Source organism: Lissotriton vulgaris, chromosome 8, assembly GCF_964263255.1.
Source record: "Lissotriton vulgaris chromosome 8, aLisVul1.2, whole genome shotgun sequence".
Taxonomy (NCBI): Eukaryota; Metazoa; Chordata; class Amphibia; order Caudata; family Salamandridae; genus Lissotriton; species Lissotriton vulgaris.
The window spans coordinates 221,128,825-221,145,293 of record NC_141696.1 but is presented as its reverse complement, the minus strand read 5'-3'; the positions used below and the strand labels follow the sequence as shown (position 1 = coordinate 221,145,293).

Below are 16,469 nucleotides of genomic sequence, written 5' to 3'. Positions count from 1 at the left end.
AGCTTGTCTTTGAAACTCCTCAGTAACTTGCTCCCAATTTAACTTTTCTCCATAAATCTCATTTTCATATACCTGGACTACAAAAACCACATCTTTCTTTGTATGACTGCGTTGTTTCTTGAAATATCAGCAACAAATACAGGCAGCATCAAATTGCCTCCAAAAGAGGGCTAATAGACCAGAAAGCATCTCTTCTATCTTGGATGCCTAGCATTGCCTAATTTTTCCTAGTTTTGTTATTTTCATGGCACTTTGTTCTTTTAGGTTTCGCCATTGTCATCCCCACATTTACTCGCACCATTTCGTTGCATACCCTTTCAACCTCTTACAGAAAACTACTATTGCTTCACTTTGCCCACATGCTCACACAAGTGGGCAAAGCCTTCTGTTTTCTGACACTTGAACTTGGGAACCCCAATCACCACTAGTATTTGGGTCATAGAATCACCCCAGTAGTCCAGGCAAAGAATCAAAACGTTGGTGGATCCATATGTAGTTATATGGGATAACTTGTTCTTGTTTCCCGAAGTGTTGGGGGCCATGATGCTTTCTTGATCCTTACACTTTGTGAGTACCCAAACATAACCTTTGAACCTATAGGAACATGCCCTGAGCATGAACGTAACGGAGGACTCGTATTGCAGCCAATTACAAATAATTTTGAGAATGGCGTTCCAGAACGTAAGCCTGCTTGTTCTCGGTAGTTATTGATGTATTAAGGTATAAAACTTAAGCGATTGGTAATAATAACTTGTTTTGAGAGATTACTTTATAATGCATCTTTGGCTCACTATAAATAACTACTTTTACTACCACTCAATTTGTGGATGCTCTATTAAACGACTTTAGAAGGGAGGGAGCCCCAGCTAGCCTTTCCTAATTCATTACATGCAAGTAACAGCAAATGTCAGCAATGAGTGCTTAACTCATTGCGCCATCTTGCCAATAGAGTGGGTCTTTAAATTGGTGCCCATCTCTAGGTTTAAAATTATATAAATAGTATAGTAAATCTTAAAGCTGAGATCTGTTCGTTGCAAGAATTTTCTAAACCTGGTCCACTCTATGGCACAAAACCCAAAAACATACTGTAAACCACTTTGTCCAGTTTACTGATGAAAGTAATTGACAGAAATGAAAAAAGATGAATGAAAATGGATTCTTGGAAAATATTTACAAATGGTTTAAAGTTTATTGAAAAATTCGAAGACTGCAATTGGGGACGCTTTCCCCTGCTGGGAGCTGCGCAAATCATTCTTATCCAATCTGGGGATCTACATTTATGCAGTCACAAGAATAAGTCTGATTGCTTTCCCATATCGGAGTTCATTGATTAAATATAATAATTTACGGTCCAAGCAATACATCTACCAGCTCTCAGTTTAATGGTAGCTTTGCACTTTATAATTAGGGCCTGGACCTCTTTCCCGATTTTGGATATTCCACATGGTTACCACTACCATATATATCATTTTCTTGTCCTCATTCCCTCCATTAATATTTTAGGTAGCCTTCTTATATTTGAATTGGTCTAGATTTGGGGAAATACCAGCTTTAACACACTACCCAAGTGTTTTCTTTATGATGAAGAATTTGTCTGCTCTAAACGAGATGTCATTCCATTACTCCTCTGGGACTGCATTCTGTATTTCTGACTCCTACTCCTATATTGGTGTTTGTTAATCTGATAATGTTTCTAGAGTCATATATAAGCTCAGATTTATTACCTTTATGATCAAATAGGGCTCCAGGCCTATTCTATAACGACATAACTGCGTCTGTTAGTATATCAGCTTCTGACAAATTACGTTTTTACTTGTATTGCATATGCGTTAACGGGACATCCTCATTCTGTTACTTTTCGATACACAGATTACATAGTTACCTACATAATATTGCATAACATGTATTGCTTCTGTGCTATATGAACTGTACTTCCAGCATGTATCTCTGGGTAGGGTGTAGTTAGTTGGTTACATCAGAAGGTTACATAGGCAAAGGCATCTTTGCATGTCACCAATTACATATTGTCTTTAACGGCTGATTGTGCGTTACATACATTAAATTTCGATCAATGAGGCATCTATATATGATGAAATAAACAGCATAACTCAGCAAAGGAAACAGCATAAAAAGAGCTAAGCAATATAGCGATACTTTCCTCCCGGACATCAACCCACCCCTCTTCATTTCTGTTTTGTCTACATTATTTGGCGTCTCCAGTATATGTTCTCATCCCACTACGTGCGGGTGTTTGAAGGGGTGAACAAATGCACACTTAATAAATAGACAGCCAGTGCAGCCATTAATGTTTTACACACGACAATCAGCTAAGTACATAAGGTATTTCTATTATAGAGGAAGGGGCCAGCCAGGGTTGACCTGCGCAAACAGAGGAGCAGCCATCTTAATGCATCCACACTGTGTACAAGTGAAGAGTGTGCCTCTACTGCCGTCCCTAGTGAGATAAACTGGCTCACTATACGGTTACTTATGAAATGAAGTGATCGGGTATAGGCAAATAAGAACAAATATCTAGGGGGCATGGCTCATTTGAAGTGTTGCCTGGTCTCCACCTACGGTGTCAACTGTCATGGCAGGTAGGCCCGTGGACTCTAGTGTCATGAAGGGAAGGGGACAGACGGAAGTAAAGGCCTCCGCTACCTCCCACCCACGATCGATCTCCAGACACCTCCAGAGTAGGCTAAGCGTTGACAACCATTAAGTTCACTGGGTAGGCAGGGGGATATACCTGTTCAGTACCCAGTTGTACCCCCTGAAAGTCATGCAGGATGGTATACCACTTTGCTGCGATAGGGTTCTTGCAAAGGCCCAGGGTGTCTTCGGTGCCCAACGCCACAATTCTAGCCCGCTCTAGGGGTGATGACTCCATGCCGGCAGACCAATCAACCAGAACATTTGTATAGCACACTTCTTAGTCGTGAGGGTCTCAAGGTGCTGGGGGGGGGGGGATGCTGCTACTGCTCGAATAGCCAGGTCTTGAGGAGTCTTCTGAAGGTCAGCAGGTTCTGGGTCTGCCGTAGGGGGATGGGGAGGGTGTTCCAGGTCTTGGCGGCGAGGTGGGATAACGATCTGCCACCAGAGGTCTCTTTTTCGGATGCGGGGGACTGTGGCGAGGTCAGCGGAGCAGAATTGCTGGTCCGGTGTTGTGGAGTGCATTGTGGGTGAGGAACTTGAAGGTGATCCTCTTGTTGACTGGGAGCCAGTGCAGGTCTCTTAGGTGGGGTGTGATGTGGCTGTGGCCAGGGATGTCGAGGATCAGGCGTGCAGAGGCGTCCAGGTCGTTTCAGGAGTTTGGCCGAGGCTCCTGCGTAGAGGGCATTTCCGTAGTCCAACCTGCTGCTGACGAGGGCCTGGGTGACCGTTCTTCTTTTTTCATTGGGAATCCACCTGTAGATCTTGCAGAGCATGCGGAGGATGTTGAAGCAGGAGGACAAGACTCCGTTTACCTGCTTTGTCATGGAGAGGGTAGAGTCAAGGATGAACCCTAGGTTGCGTGTGTGGTCGGTGGGTGTTGGAGCTGTTCCCAGTGCGGTTGGCCACCAGGAGTCGTCCCAGGCCGAGGGGGTGGATCCGAGGATGAGGACTTGCGTCTTGTCCGAGTTTAGCTTCAGTTGGCTGTTCTTCATCCACTCGGCGACTGCTTTAATTCCTTTGTGGAGGTTGGTTTTGGGATGTGGGGGTCCTTGGTGAGGGAGAAGATCAGCTGGGTGTCTTCGGCGTAGAAATGATGTTGAGGTCATGCAGTTGGGCGACGTGGGCGAGTGGTGCCATGTAGATGTTGAACAGTGTTGGGCTGAGGGATGAGCCCTGGGGTACGCCGCAGATGATCTCTGTGGCTTCGGAGCGGAAAGGGGGGAGGCGGGCGCTCTGGGTTCTGCCGGAGAGGAAGGATGTGGTCCAGTCCAGGGCTTTCTCTTGGATCCCAGCGTTCTGGAGGCGTGGGCGTAGGGTGCAGTGGCAGACCGTGTCGAAGGCGGCTGACCGGGCCAGGAGGATGAGGGCCGCTGTTTCTCCGTTGTCTAGCAGGGCCCTGATGTCAATGGTGGTGATGAGGACAGTTTCGGTACTGTGGTTGCTTCGGAACCCGGACTGGGACGGGTCCCGGACGCTGTTCTCCTCAAGGTAGTGGGTCAGTTGACTGTCTTTTTGATGACCTTCGCCGGGAATGGAAGCAGGGAGATGGGCCGGAAGTTCTTGAGGTCCTTGGGGTCAGCCTTGGGGGTCAGTTGATTTCCCTCTCTCTCTATATGATCAGGTGGAGAAGATCAGCATCCAGGACCTGGCACCTAGGGCATGCTGCATCTAATTGGTTGAAAAATGTGTTTATTTTGGCTGGGGTGAGGTATGTTCTTTGGAGGACGTATTGTTGGATTAGGTGGAAGCAAACTTTGCATAGGATATAAGTGGGACTACTCAGCGCCTCGGCCCACTCCTTGTCGCTGAAAGGATGACTTTTGTCCGCTTCCCAGCATTGCCTAAGTGGTGTTAGTGATGCCTCTGTATGCTGATGCATCAAATCAGCAGACCACTTAGTGAGATGTCTACCCGTCCCCTGATATGCAAGTGCTGTATGGTCAAGTATGTGGCAAGTTCCATGGTCTTGTCACCCACCTACCCCCCAGGGCTGCATGGAGGTAATGATACAGTAGGAATTGGCCAGTGGGCAAGTTGTTCAACTCTGTTAGTGTGCCACGGGGGAGTAGGGCTTTGTCTTGATATAGGTCTCCCAGCGATTGGACTCCAGCTTCTAGTCAGGTCGATAGCTCCTGCCGGGATAGCTGCCACAAATGGCACTACTGCTAGAGCAAAAAGCAGCGGGGACAGTGGATATCTGTCCTGGGTCCCATGGCATATGGGTATGGGCGTGTAGATGCAGCAGCCAATCTATACCGTGTCTTTGGCTGTGTGTAGAGTAGCCGGACCAGACTGAGAAATCTAACCGTGACTCCATATTTGTGAAGGATCCCAAACAAGTAGTCCCACTCCAAAGAGTTGAAGGCTTTCTCAAGGCCTAAGACCAGGCATCTAGAGTGTGGCCATTGTCAAATTGAGTAAGGGGATACTCCGAAGAAGCGTCTCGGGTTTAGCGATGTGTTGCGAAACTAAACAAAGCTGTTCAAGTCAGTATATACCAGAGTTGGCACCAACCGAGCCACTTGGTCAGCCAGAATCTTAGCTAGGATTTTATAATCCGTGTTCAACAGGGCAATCGGGCAGTATGACCCTAGTTCAGTGGGGTCCCTGTCTGGTTTAGGTAGGTAAATGAGTAGGAGGCCTCCCACCCGGCAGTAGGCAGCACGGGCAGTGGCCAGTAGGCAGCAGGGTGACCTCTGTGTACCTCAGACACGGAGTCTGAGCCCAGCCGGGACGTCATCCATCCTCCGGATGCTCCGTCTCTTTTGCGTCTCGTAGGCCCGGTTGTGAGCCCAGCGGGGATGTCTATCGCACTCCAGGCGCTGGAACACAGTTCATCCAGGGGGCCCTGGTTAAGTCGGGCCGTCTCCCCCTCCCCCTCCTAGTGAAGAGTAAGGCACAGATCCTCCCCACCCACGTCAAGCGGCATGGGCCAGATAAGAACCCCGGGCCTGCGCAAGGCAGGAGACACTGAATTGGGGGTGGGGAGGAGGGTTCACATCACTGCAGCGATCTGCTCCAGGCAACTCCTTGAGCTTCTCCCTCCAGGGGGCTGGAGGCTTCAGTTTCCGCCCAGTGTGTGGCCCGATCAGCCAGAACAGGGCCCCCCACCAGGCAGTAAACGGCACGTACAGAGACTGGCAGGGAGCAGGAAGACCTCTGCATACCGCAGACCAGCCGGCTATCAATCGTCCTCCGGATGCTGTGTCTCTTTTGAAGGGGCATCTGCGGGCGGGGTGATATATGCTCCCTGGTGTTCGCATCCACTGCATTTTCCTCTAGCCAGTCCGGCAGCGGGGGCTCACCCGCAGATCTTGCAGTTCTGCGCCTCTTTTACCAGGCCACTATGGCTGTAACGGCTGCAACTTCTGCGCAGGGCTGCAACAGTTCAACAATCTTCTCATGTGGTAGAGCCTGCTGTTACGTGCCGCCCAGCTACACTGCGGCGATCGCCATCTACTAGGACCATAGCCCACTCTGCTCACGGAGCCAGCGTGAGGTGCGCCCAGGCTAAAGCAGGCCCCGGCCACCAGTTCTCCGCCTCCCACCAAGGGACGAATGCTTGATTCATCCATCGTATCAGCAGGGGGAAGGGCGGGATGGTATTCACTTCTTCTGGCAGGTAGGATGGGTAAGATCACAGCTTAGCAGGATACATGCCAGATGGAGGGTTAGGGACACAGAGCTTCAGAAGAATGCGTCCGCCATCTTAGCCTGCTGGCCACGCCCCCAACGGGACCTCCTCATTATGGAATTGCTAACTCAGTACTGGGAGTTAGAGGCAGTAGCTGAAACCTTTACTTAGTTTGTAATTGAAGATGAGAAACAAACTCATAAACGACTGCACAGTGCTCTCTCGCCTCTGCCCCATCATTTTTCTCAGAGAGAAGATGGTGGATAAAAATATGACTACCAATCAAACCTTCAACAATTCATATATTGAAAAATAAAATACAATTCGTATTACCCATGTGATGCAAAGATTTAGTAACACCAGCTGCCTTGCTTTTTTATGAAAATTAAACATTAACAGGCACACAGCCTCTCATCCTCCCACCTACCTCACACATCCCTTGGCTATCGAGCCGGTTGCAAAACAATATCTGTAGACCTCCGAGCGACCTTACTGTATTCAAGAAAAAGCAGGACAGCAGACCCCGCCGTTTCTCTTTTGTTGTTTAGTTACAAAAGAAATTACAAGGACCTCAAAATACTTTCAACTACTGAAATAATGGCTATCCTTCCACGCTCCTTATACTCTTCAGGCTGACTTGCCCCTCTTCCCTAATGACCAGCCTGCTGAGGAAGTTCTCAGGCTCAACATCAGGAATGGCCATGGATGTGCGTGTGGCATGGCTTGGAAGTTCATCCTCACACCAGTAGCCACATGGGCAAGCGCTGAGTTTTGTGTGCGACTGCCAGACATTTTCCTGCTGAGGTCAACGTTTTGTCCTTTCAAGAAGAGGTGGTTGACAGACACTAAAATGGAGTCCAAAATTATTAAATAGAAATGGAAGAAAGCCAGACGTAGATACAAATACTAGCTGTGCTCTCCCTCAGCAGCCATGGGAACAGAAGCAGCAGTGCCCTAACTGTAAGTGTATGTATGATTTTCACAATACCAGGAACTCTTCTTCTCGACCAACTCTGTGCAAGAACCTGACTTTGAAGAATGTCCAGATTGCCCCATTACAGCTCCCACCGAAAGCAGTTGACCTCTAGCCCACACCAGTCCTGAGATATGCAGTGAAACAAGTAGTACCTGACTCCTTGAATGGATAAACAAGTCTCGCAAAAATCGTTCAACTGGGACACTCGATTATCGGCAAACTCTTACAATCCTCTGCTTAGCATTACTCTTCAATGCAAGATCTGTCATTACGTCACCATCCTCAGTGGTGCTCCTCGAAGCAGTTTGCAAGTCCTGTTGAGCTCAAGTTTGCTGTCAGTGATTGATGTGTGTTATTTGCTTCTCTTCGTTGGCTTTGTGCCATGTTTATTCAGACATTGATTAGCTTAGCACGCCACTTAAATTGATGATGAATTAATCAATTCTTCCTATGTTAAGAGAGTTACACAATAAAGATATATATGTGTTATTTGCAAAATATATTATAAAATTTGTAAATCTCCATAATTATGCCTTTGAAAAAAAGAAAACTAGTATCATTAATAGACGCCTTTTACCTTTCAGATGCTATTAATATTCCAAGCCTTGGAAGTCATTTTGTTGCGGACAGCAAGCGATCTTTCACACTTCAGTGTGGTGGGAATGAACATAGTCAAAAAGATAGTTAATGCTTACATGAAATTGCTTTATTCTTCTTTGTACTCTGAAAGTCACAGGTAAGTGTCATCCTTGTGAGTTTTGCAGCTTGTCCACCACATATTGCTATCCCTGCTTGCTTCATGGGGGTCTTTTCACCAAAGGTGCTCCACCGGCTTGTAGGGAGTACTTTCAGTGAAAATGTTATGCCGGCATTTTTTTTTCTTTCAGAGAAAGGAAATTCATCATCCTGACATGCTGGGAGTTTTATCCCAGCCTGTGGGGATACTTGAAGCCTTGAAGGATAGATCTTTGAAGACTTAAAGGTCTCTGAGGCGCAGCCCAGGCTTGTCAATTTATGAAGGCTGCTGCTGGTCTATCATTGACAACTCAGCAGCTGTGCCATGGCTAAATGAGGAGGGAATTCAGCATTGGGGCAGAGCTGGGCACCTGCTGGTTTATAGTTGATGTCCTGCATCAGCCTCCCTCCCAATGACCCTCAAAGTATTCCATTGGCATGGGCTCACAACGTAGCACAGTGCAATATGAACATTTTTGTGGTCATTATATGTGTTTTCTTATTTCGTTCTGTTTACATAATCCTATTTCCCTTTTTGATCCCTCAGTTTCTTTGAGTTGGGTGTTTCTACCCATACTGTTGTGCTGTATTATATAATTTGTGTATTCGATGAGACCACAAAAACTTCAGGCCAGATACACTTGTGGTGATATGTTTGCGATGGGAATAGTATCAACATTTTTTTACTTTTTCTAGCTGCACCTGCTAAGAAACCAGTTTCCTCCTTGTGTACTTCACATTGTACTTTGGGATCAGTGTTACCAGAAATGTATCTATGATCTTCCTGCCTTCTAGCTATGATTAGTCTCTCCAATGCACTTATTCTGTTTTTTACGATTAGACATTTTCTTTGTTGTGCATTTGTAACATACTGTTAAGTGCATTGCCAAGTAAACTCAATCAAACTTTTCTCACAGTGTTAATTTAATTGCACGTCAATTACAATTCGGAAACGTGTTTGTTCACATGTTAGTTTCTTCTATGTGAAGATCGTTTTTGTATTAATTCATGGTTAACAGTAAGTCAGTGATGAAATCTTCAGGAGCCTTTTTAAGTCTTTGAATAAGCTCTTTCTAGTAGCTAGCTGCACGATTGCCAATACTAGTAGATTAATTCCTGCATTTAATCACACAGCTGCAATCAGCATTGCACGTATGGGTTTGTTGGTCTCTTTATAAAGCCTGCCAACGTTTGTCTCCATTGCTGCCAACAGAGGTGTGGCAGCAGTTATTTGATTTGGGTGTTAATTAGCCCAGTGTAGACCTCTTTGAAATTGGCGCATATTTCAGCAACTTGACCAGTAAGGAATGGGTTAGTTTTCTCTATTGCTGTAGCTAGTTTGTGGGCCAACACTCTATATTTCTACACATAGACCCTTCTTGAAGAGTAGGAAAGCCTTCAAAATATGTCTGTCCCCATGATCTCTGTTGGGAGTTTTTTTAGGGTTGGTTTTCACGCCGTTAATTCAGTTTCAGCCCCAAGACAGTGATAGTGCATGTTATGATGCACTACCATAATTAAAACCAGCCTTCCCATAGCCCTCCGTCATCAATGAGTTTCTTTATATCACAGAAGAAGTTGCTCAAGAGATCATCATTTGGTTAACAATGCCAAAACAAAAGCACAATGTTATCCAAAGTATTACCGCAAACTGCTTAGACCAGACTTGCTTAAGACTAGTCGTTTTTTGAGCAGGAATCAACTTGTTCATTTCAGTAAAAAGTACCCATACTGTTTTGAGCCACTGCCTATCTCTCTCACCCAAGGTGTGCCATTATGATCAGAGCTTTCGAACGTGGTATTGGGGTACCACTGTTTCTCACTCCCATTTTGCTTTGCTGTCACCTGGTTGCACAGGCCCCTTCTTTTCTCAAGATATCGGTTAAGTACACATATCCCTGGTCACCAACATTCCCATAGGGATGTGGAGTGCTCTGCTTTGTTTGCCAGCCGCCACACCGGGCCCATGCTCCAGAGGAAGCAACACTGTGCTCTCACTAGCTCCTCAGTGCTTCTTAGTTTAATTTTACAAACTTTTGGGAACATGATTGGAGTGCAAATTAAAATGAAGACCTATCTGATGCACTTACTTCAATTTGTTTGCATTACTCATTGGCTTTGCTATAGGGGCACGATTCTTAAATGTATGAACCCACCACCTTTGGTGGTCTCTCCCTTGTGCCGCTGGCCTGCTCCACTTTGTTTTTCCCCTCTTGCTCCTCTGTTGTCCTCCCACCGCTAATATTTTCTCTTAAAATATACATTTCAAATGTATACATATATAAAGATTGTCAACCCCCTGTTTGAATTCAGACATGTGACCTGCAGGTTATTCACAGATCTTTGTAGCGGGCACTGCCTGAGCTAGTTTACTAAATATGTCCCGTAAGTACATCACCCTTCTTTCTACCCATTCACGCTGCTCTTTTCCTGGCTGCAGTGCCAACTTTTCAGTTTTCTTCCATTTATGAGCGAACTGTTAGGTGCTGTGGATTGTCATTCAGGGGGTTGTGTTGCTTTAACAGAGCAAATTGACTTGGCATTAATAAGTGAAGGTTTTTCGACGTTCAACTTATCAATTGACACCGTGTGGTCTTAGCTATCAGTGGTTGCCTGCACCTGTGCCTTTTATTTTACGTATAGATCTTTTAAAAGAGCACCAAGTCACATATGCCACTTCAGAGCACTGTAGCGGATAAAGACAAAAATTAAAAAATCATGGGGGTTCTAGCAGTAAGGTAGTTGCAGTCCAGCCATATATGTTGGGGTACCTAGATATGGCATTCCGTAGTCGCTCCTGAAGATATTGCCTGACGAGACACCGTCTGTTTTTGAGGACTTTGTTTTTGGCCTCTGGTGACTATACCGATCGTGCTGTCACTTTTGACCACCACTGCTGACTCAAAATGCCCTGTAATTCAAAATGTCATTTTTAAGGACCTGAAAGAGACTTGTTAAGCCTCTCTCTCTTAAACCATAGTGTCGACCCTCACTGCACTTTTATACTTGATCTCCTGCCTCCCAATCTAATGCCAGCTCATTACCAGAACTTTCAGGGCTGCTGTGTGCTCTTAGTGTGGTTTACATTGAAGAATAAACTACGCACACAAATCGTTCTGTCTGTGGACAAATAACCACGTTGCGCTCACAGACAACGTTCAAAAACAGAAGCCTGCCTGTTGCAACTTTTTTCCTTGCATCAATGCACTTGCTGACTGCTTTCTACGCAGAATACCATTGCCTTCTTGGTGTTTTATATAATGCATCCCTATAAAGTGCGTTTCGAAGAATATAATACGTCACCTCAGATGCAATTGTTTAATGTCGGTGGCCTCCTGCTTAATGTGACACAGAACCCCTTAATTGTATGTGATATCCCTATAATCTATCAATTGGGATGCATTATTCAGTACATAAACAGATTTGTGAATACAGTTTCGTCTTGGATATAATTATTGTTCGAGGCAGCCCACAATTGCATCTATTAAGGCTTCACTACAGACTTTCCATTGGAGTTAAGTAGACACTAGTTGTGATTTAGCGACAGACCTCTGACCTCTTAAAACTAAACCACTAGGTTAATTTTAGCCTTGGTCATAATTATAACCAGCACACTTGTACTTGCTTAATTAGTACAGGTTTAATACCCTTGGCTTTCTTATAGATCCAAACTAGGTAATTCAGTTTAATGTCCCATATGCATTTTTTTTATTGATGCTGCGTTGTTTTGAACTCTTCAGGTTCTTTATGTTGTACATGTGTGGTCAACGTTCCCGCCCCAACCCACCCCCAAATATTTCATATCCTTTGGCAAAATGTGCATAAACATGTGGCTGCATATACACTTTAAAAACTAATTCTGGGAACGTGCTTTGCTAGCATGTTTTTAGGCTTGTTATTTCCAGTGAACCAAACCTGTACACACAACTTGTTCTTCTTGTTGTTTGAATAGGATGGCTCGTGCTTGCCTTAACCTGATGTCGGCAATGGTGACTCAAGGTCCAGATTCTGCAAGAGATTTTTTTAGCCAGTTTGATTTCCATAACAAATACTTGAGTGGATTATTGAAAAAAAGGGATAAACAGGTGGGTACTGAACAGCATCATAAAGTGATTTATGTTTTTTTGTAGATGGAATGTAATGTTTATGGATGTGTGAAAGTGTATGGCTTCGCCTCTGCAAATGACATGCATGTCTTAAGACCCACCAGGCAGGTGCAGAATGTGCATCTAGATGTCCAGAAGCGTTGGGAGAGATTAGATTATGTCCAAGGTTTCTTCACAAGTTTGCACAAAAGGATACCCATGAAGTTTGCAAGTTGTGGCTAACAAAAGATTATAGCACAGAGGGCTGTATAGCGTGTGTTGAATTTGAGCCAAAAATGTTCAGGTGAGGAGAAGCAAAGATGAGTTCATTACGCCATGATGTAGTTGTAGTAGAAGCAGACTTCACTCAAGGACATCGGCCTGTCCAGCGTTCAGGAGAAGAACTCAGAGGAAACCAAGTTTCCGCAAAGAGAGGGCTCTGAGACCGAAGAAAGGGTCATTGATCTTAAGAGACTCAAAGTAACAGGGAAGACATTGAAGTGTGGTGGGCTCAAGAAATGCAAACTGTTAACATTATGACATGCACTGGGATGGAGCCAACAAAAATGAACTCGAAGTTCCAGAAGAACCCTCCAGCGTCAAAGCACTTGATGACCAAAGGGGGATAAATCATGATGAGCCCCATGGGTCCAAGACCAAGGACATTGCATGAAACAAACCCTCTGAGATGGGTTTGACTCCGAAAGGAGATTGTGAGAGGTTGTGGGAAAGTGAGGTGATGGATAAGGAAACTCAGATGCTGACTAGTAAATCAACACTATGCGGAGGAACAGGTGCTCGACGTTGAGTGAAAGATGCATTGATTTGAGGCAAAAATGGCAGCTTTGTTGTAGAAAAAGTGTTTGTGACAAATTGTTAAAGGTGTTTGAAGAGTAAGAGGAGCACAGACCTCCAAATACGCGGGAACCACATGAGGAGGAACAGGCAGAGTTCCTCTGTGAAGATGAAGACTTCACCTTCGAGGAACAGGAGACAAATGAGGAGTGGCAAGACCTCAATGCTGACTCTCCAAGGGAGAGAGTGAACTCTTATCCCATGGGGTCATTACGGCCAGATGAGCTAGAGGTGGACATTTTCATAACAGAACGGGCAGCAGATCCCTACTGAGTGCAACTTGAGGAGGAACAAGCAAAGTCCTGGTTCCTTCCAGAAGCTCTCATGCCATCCCAGAAAAGGAATTTGTATCTCCAGGTGATCCCTAGCATCCTTGACCCAAGGAAGGATACCTATTGAGAATCTGCGCCATTGAATAATAGTAATAATAATAATCCACATTTGTAAAGCGCGAACAATCACCCGTAAGGGTCTCTAGGCGCTGGGGGCCGTCGGGAAGATTAAGCAAGCTATTGCCCAGAGTCATGGTGCTGGGCTAACCTGCCGCCGGAGCCGGGGATCGAACCGTGATCCCCAGATTCCAGCGTCAGTCACCCTGGCCGCGGCACCACACCTCTCCAGTGACACCATGGGTCTATAACAAATATAAACCCTCCTCACAGACCAGATTGTTTATCACGGGCAATGGAGTGGCTGACTTGGTAATTGCAACTGCAGCCATGAAGAGAGGCATCAACTCTACATCCGTGGGACCAATCCCAGATAAAGAGAGCAATAAGGTGGAAATAGAGTGCACCAGCCACCTAGTGGAGGATTGCAAACTCCAGCACACTGAACTGCTATTGCCACAAGCAATAGGAGTAGATTGAAGAAGATGCAGCACCTCCCACAAAAGTTTAAAGAGGGCCAATACAGTCATACAGGAAGGAAAGATGGTATCTAACATATGCCTAAAATCGTCCCAAGATGCAACAGACACTGCAGGGAGACAGATGTGTAGATGGACAACATTGTAAGGAACACCTGAGTCTCTAGTTTCAAGCCAGAAGTGCATGCCTCTTTTATAAAAGTGTTTCACAGGAAAGCACCTGTTTGGACTGGCAGTGGATGAGGCGCTGCAGAAGATTAAGAGACGATGGGACAAAAAAAGCAATGAGTGTCTTGCAGTTTCAAGGGACCTTTATAAAATGTACAACGCCAACTAGGAGACTGTTGAGCAGGGCTGGGTTTCAGCTAAGGATCGTTTAGGCGCCATTAAGCCAACCAGGAAGTTCACAAGGAGCAGCTCTCCAGTGGCAGTACTCTTCAACACTACCGCAGCCTTTTCATGGCAAAGCAAGGGGAACAGGACAGACCCTGAATGGCTCGGGATTCTAAGCAAAGTGACTCACTCAACTCCCCCTTCCAACATACAACACAACTGAGGGTAGAATAAAGGGGTTCCTCAGCTCAGGCAAGTAGATACTCAACATCTTACAACATGGATATTGTATTGAACTGAACAAAATAAAACCATCCGGGCCATCTAGAGAAAACAAGCACAGCAGGGAGTGATTTTCTCACTGGCAGCACAAGTACAAGAACACTTGTGAAAGCAAGCTCTAGAAAAGGTCCCCAAAAGAGAGATCAACAAGTGGGTACAATAAGGATACTATATAATACCGAAAGCAGATCAGGGTCATTCCTCATGCCAAGTTAAACATGCGCCCCATCCAGGACTGATTACAGAGCAATCGTCACCGGCCACGAGGAATCAAGAGCATCCAGTAGTTGTTTCTCAGGGGATGTAAAAGAAGATAAAGCTGTAGAACCTGGAAAACCTCACTATAGGAAGACCATTCAAATTTGCAACTCTCTCAGTGACTTTCACATGGATGCAACCTACACAGGCAAATCTGAACATCAGGGGGCTGTGGTGTCCTGTGTACCCTGTAAAGCACATAACTGTGTTAGAACTTAAGAATGTCTTCCTTGCACTGAAGGCCGTTAATGCCCAGGTAAAGGGGAAAAGGTTAAAATCCATACAGTCCAACAACCACCATAATCTGCCTTAACACGCAGGAGGATACATCCTATGTGATTTCCAAACTCGCCCAAGACATCTGGAGATGGACCATCTAAAATACACAACCCTAGTGGCAGTGCACATACCAGTAATATAAATCTTGGAGGCAGACAGCCTAAGCAGACACAAGTGTCATTCTTGAACGGAAGCTGAAAAGCAAGTACTACAAGGGATGTTTCAAAGAATGGGCACATCAGATACAGACCTGCTTGCAGCACCAGAAACTCGAAATGCCAAGATTTTGCATCATGGTACCCCCATAATCTGTTGACTGGTCAGTAAAACTTGCATTTGTTTTTTTTATCCAAATAACTTTCTACCAATGGTTATCAACAAGTGCAAACAGTCACCCATGACTCTAATCTGCAAGACAGACATGGTACTCAGCCTGATTGGGGGTCTCACACGGGCCAGTAATAAAATTACCACACTCTCAAGACTTGCTGACCATGCAGGAGAAACAAGTCTTTCACCTCGAGCCAGGCAGCCTCATCCTTGAGGCGTAGCTACTGAAGGCTTAGAATTGGAGAACCTGGGTCTCTCATAGAGAAGCATTGAGGTCCTAAGGAAGGCGAGAACACTGAGTGCAAGAAATTGCTACACTGCGAAGTGAAACATATCTTCAGTGGTGCAACAGGAATGTGCAACAGGGGGGTATGAACACACAGGACACTACTGTCATTAAATACTGTATCAACCTTCCAGATGAGCCCACTTGGCATCCATTGTGGCATACACTAGTGGGGGCATATATGGTGAAGTTTCTTCACTACGCTGGTCATAAAGCAAATCCTAGAGGAAGCGAAGAGGATAGCGCCTATGCCCACGTGAAATCTAAACGTAATGCTCACACAGCTAACAAACGTACCTTTTGAGCCAATGCATAAGGCAGAACTCTAAACACTGAATATTAAAGACCACTTTCTTAGTAGCCATCACATTACTATACAAGGTCAGCGAAATGCAAGCGCCAACAACAGAGGAACCCTACTTACAGATTCACAAGGAACGGTATGGTTATGAGAATAACCGCACAGTTTCCTCCCCTATGTCTTCGCTCACTTCCACGTTAAATATTCTGTTCAGCTGCCCGGGATGTACCAGCAGCTGAGGACACGTGTAGAATGGGCATTACACACATTAGATGTATAGAAGGCAGTCATGTACTTACTTCAGAAAATAAAGCTGATCAGAAAAGGAAGGCGGCTTACATTTGCACCAGTGAACAGAGCTTCACCTGTGTCCAAGAGGTCCACCGCAAAAAGGATAATAGAGACATTTTGTACATCCCACCATAAAACATCAGTGGCACTATAGGAGAAACTAAGGGTGAACTGTACAAGGAAGAAAGAAAGGGGGGGACATTTGCCTTTCTCGCAAACGTTTTCATTAACAAAATATATATATATATATTTGACAGTACCTCTGCAATAAAAGGAAAAGCAAGAGTCCATTTGGTCCGTG

The 16,469-nt window shown here is 45.3% G+C and overlaps 1 protein-coding gene across 1 annotated transcript in view; it reads left to right on the top strand.

The window, feature by feature from the left end:
• The window catches only part of URB1 (URB1 ribosome biogenesis factor), a 783,310-nt gene that overhangs the window by 50,502 nt on the left and 716,339 nt on the right, over positions 1 to 16,469 (top strand). The window contains exons 3-4 of the mRNA XM_086933991.1: positions 7,850 to 8,001; positions 11,953 to 12,085. Of these exons, the coding sequence (XP_086790117.1) occupies positions 7,850 to 8,001; positions 11,953 to 12,085 (285 nt within the window). The remainder of the gene's footprint in view (positions 1 to 7,849; positions 8,002 to 11,952; positions 12,086 to 16,469) is intronic.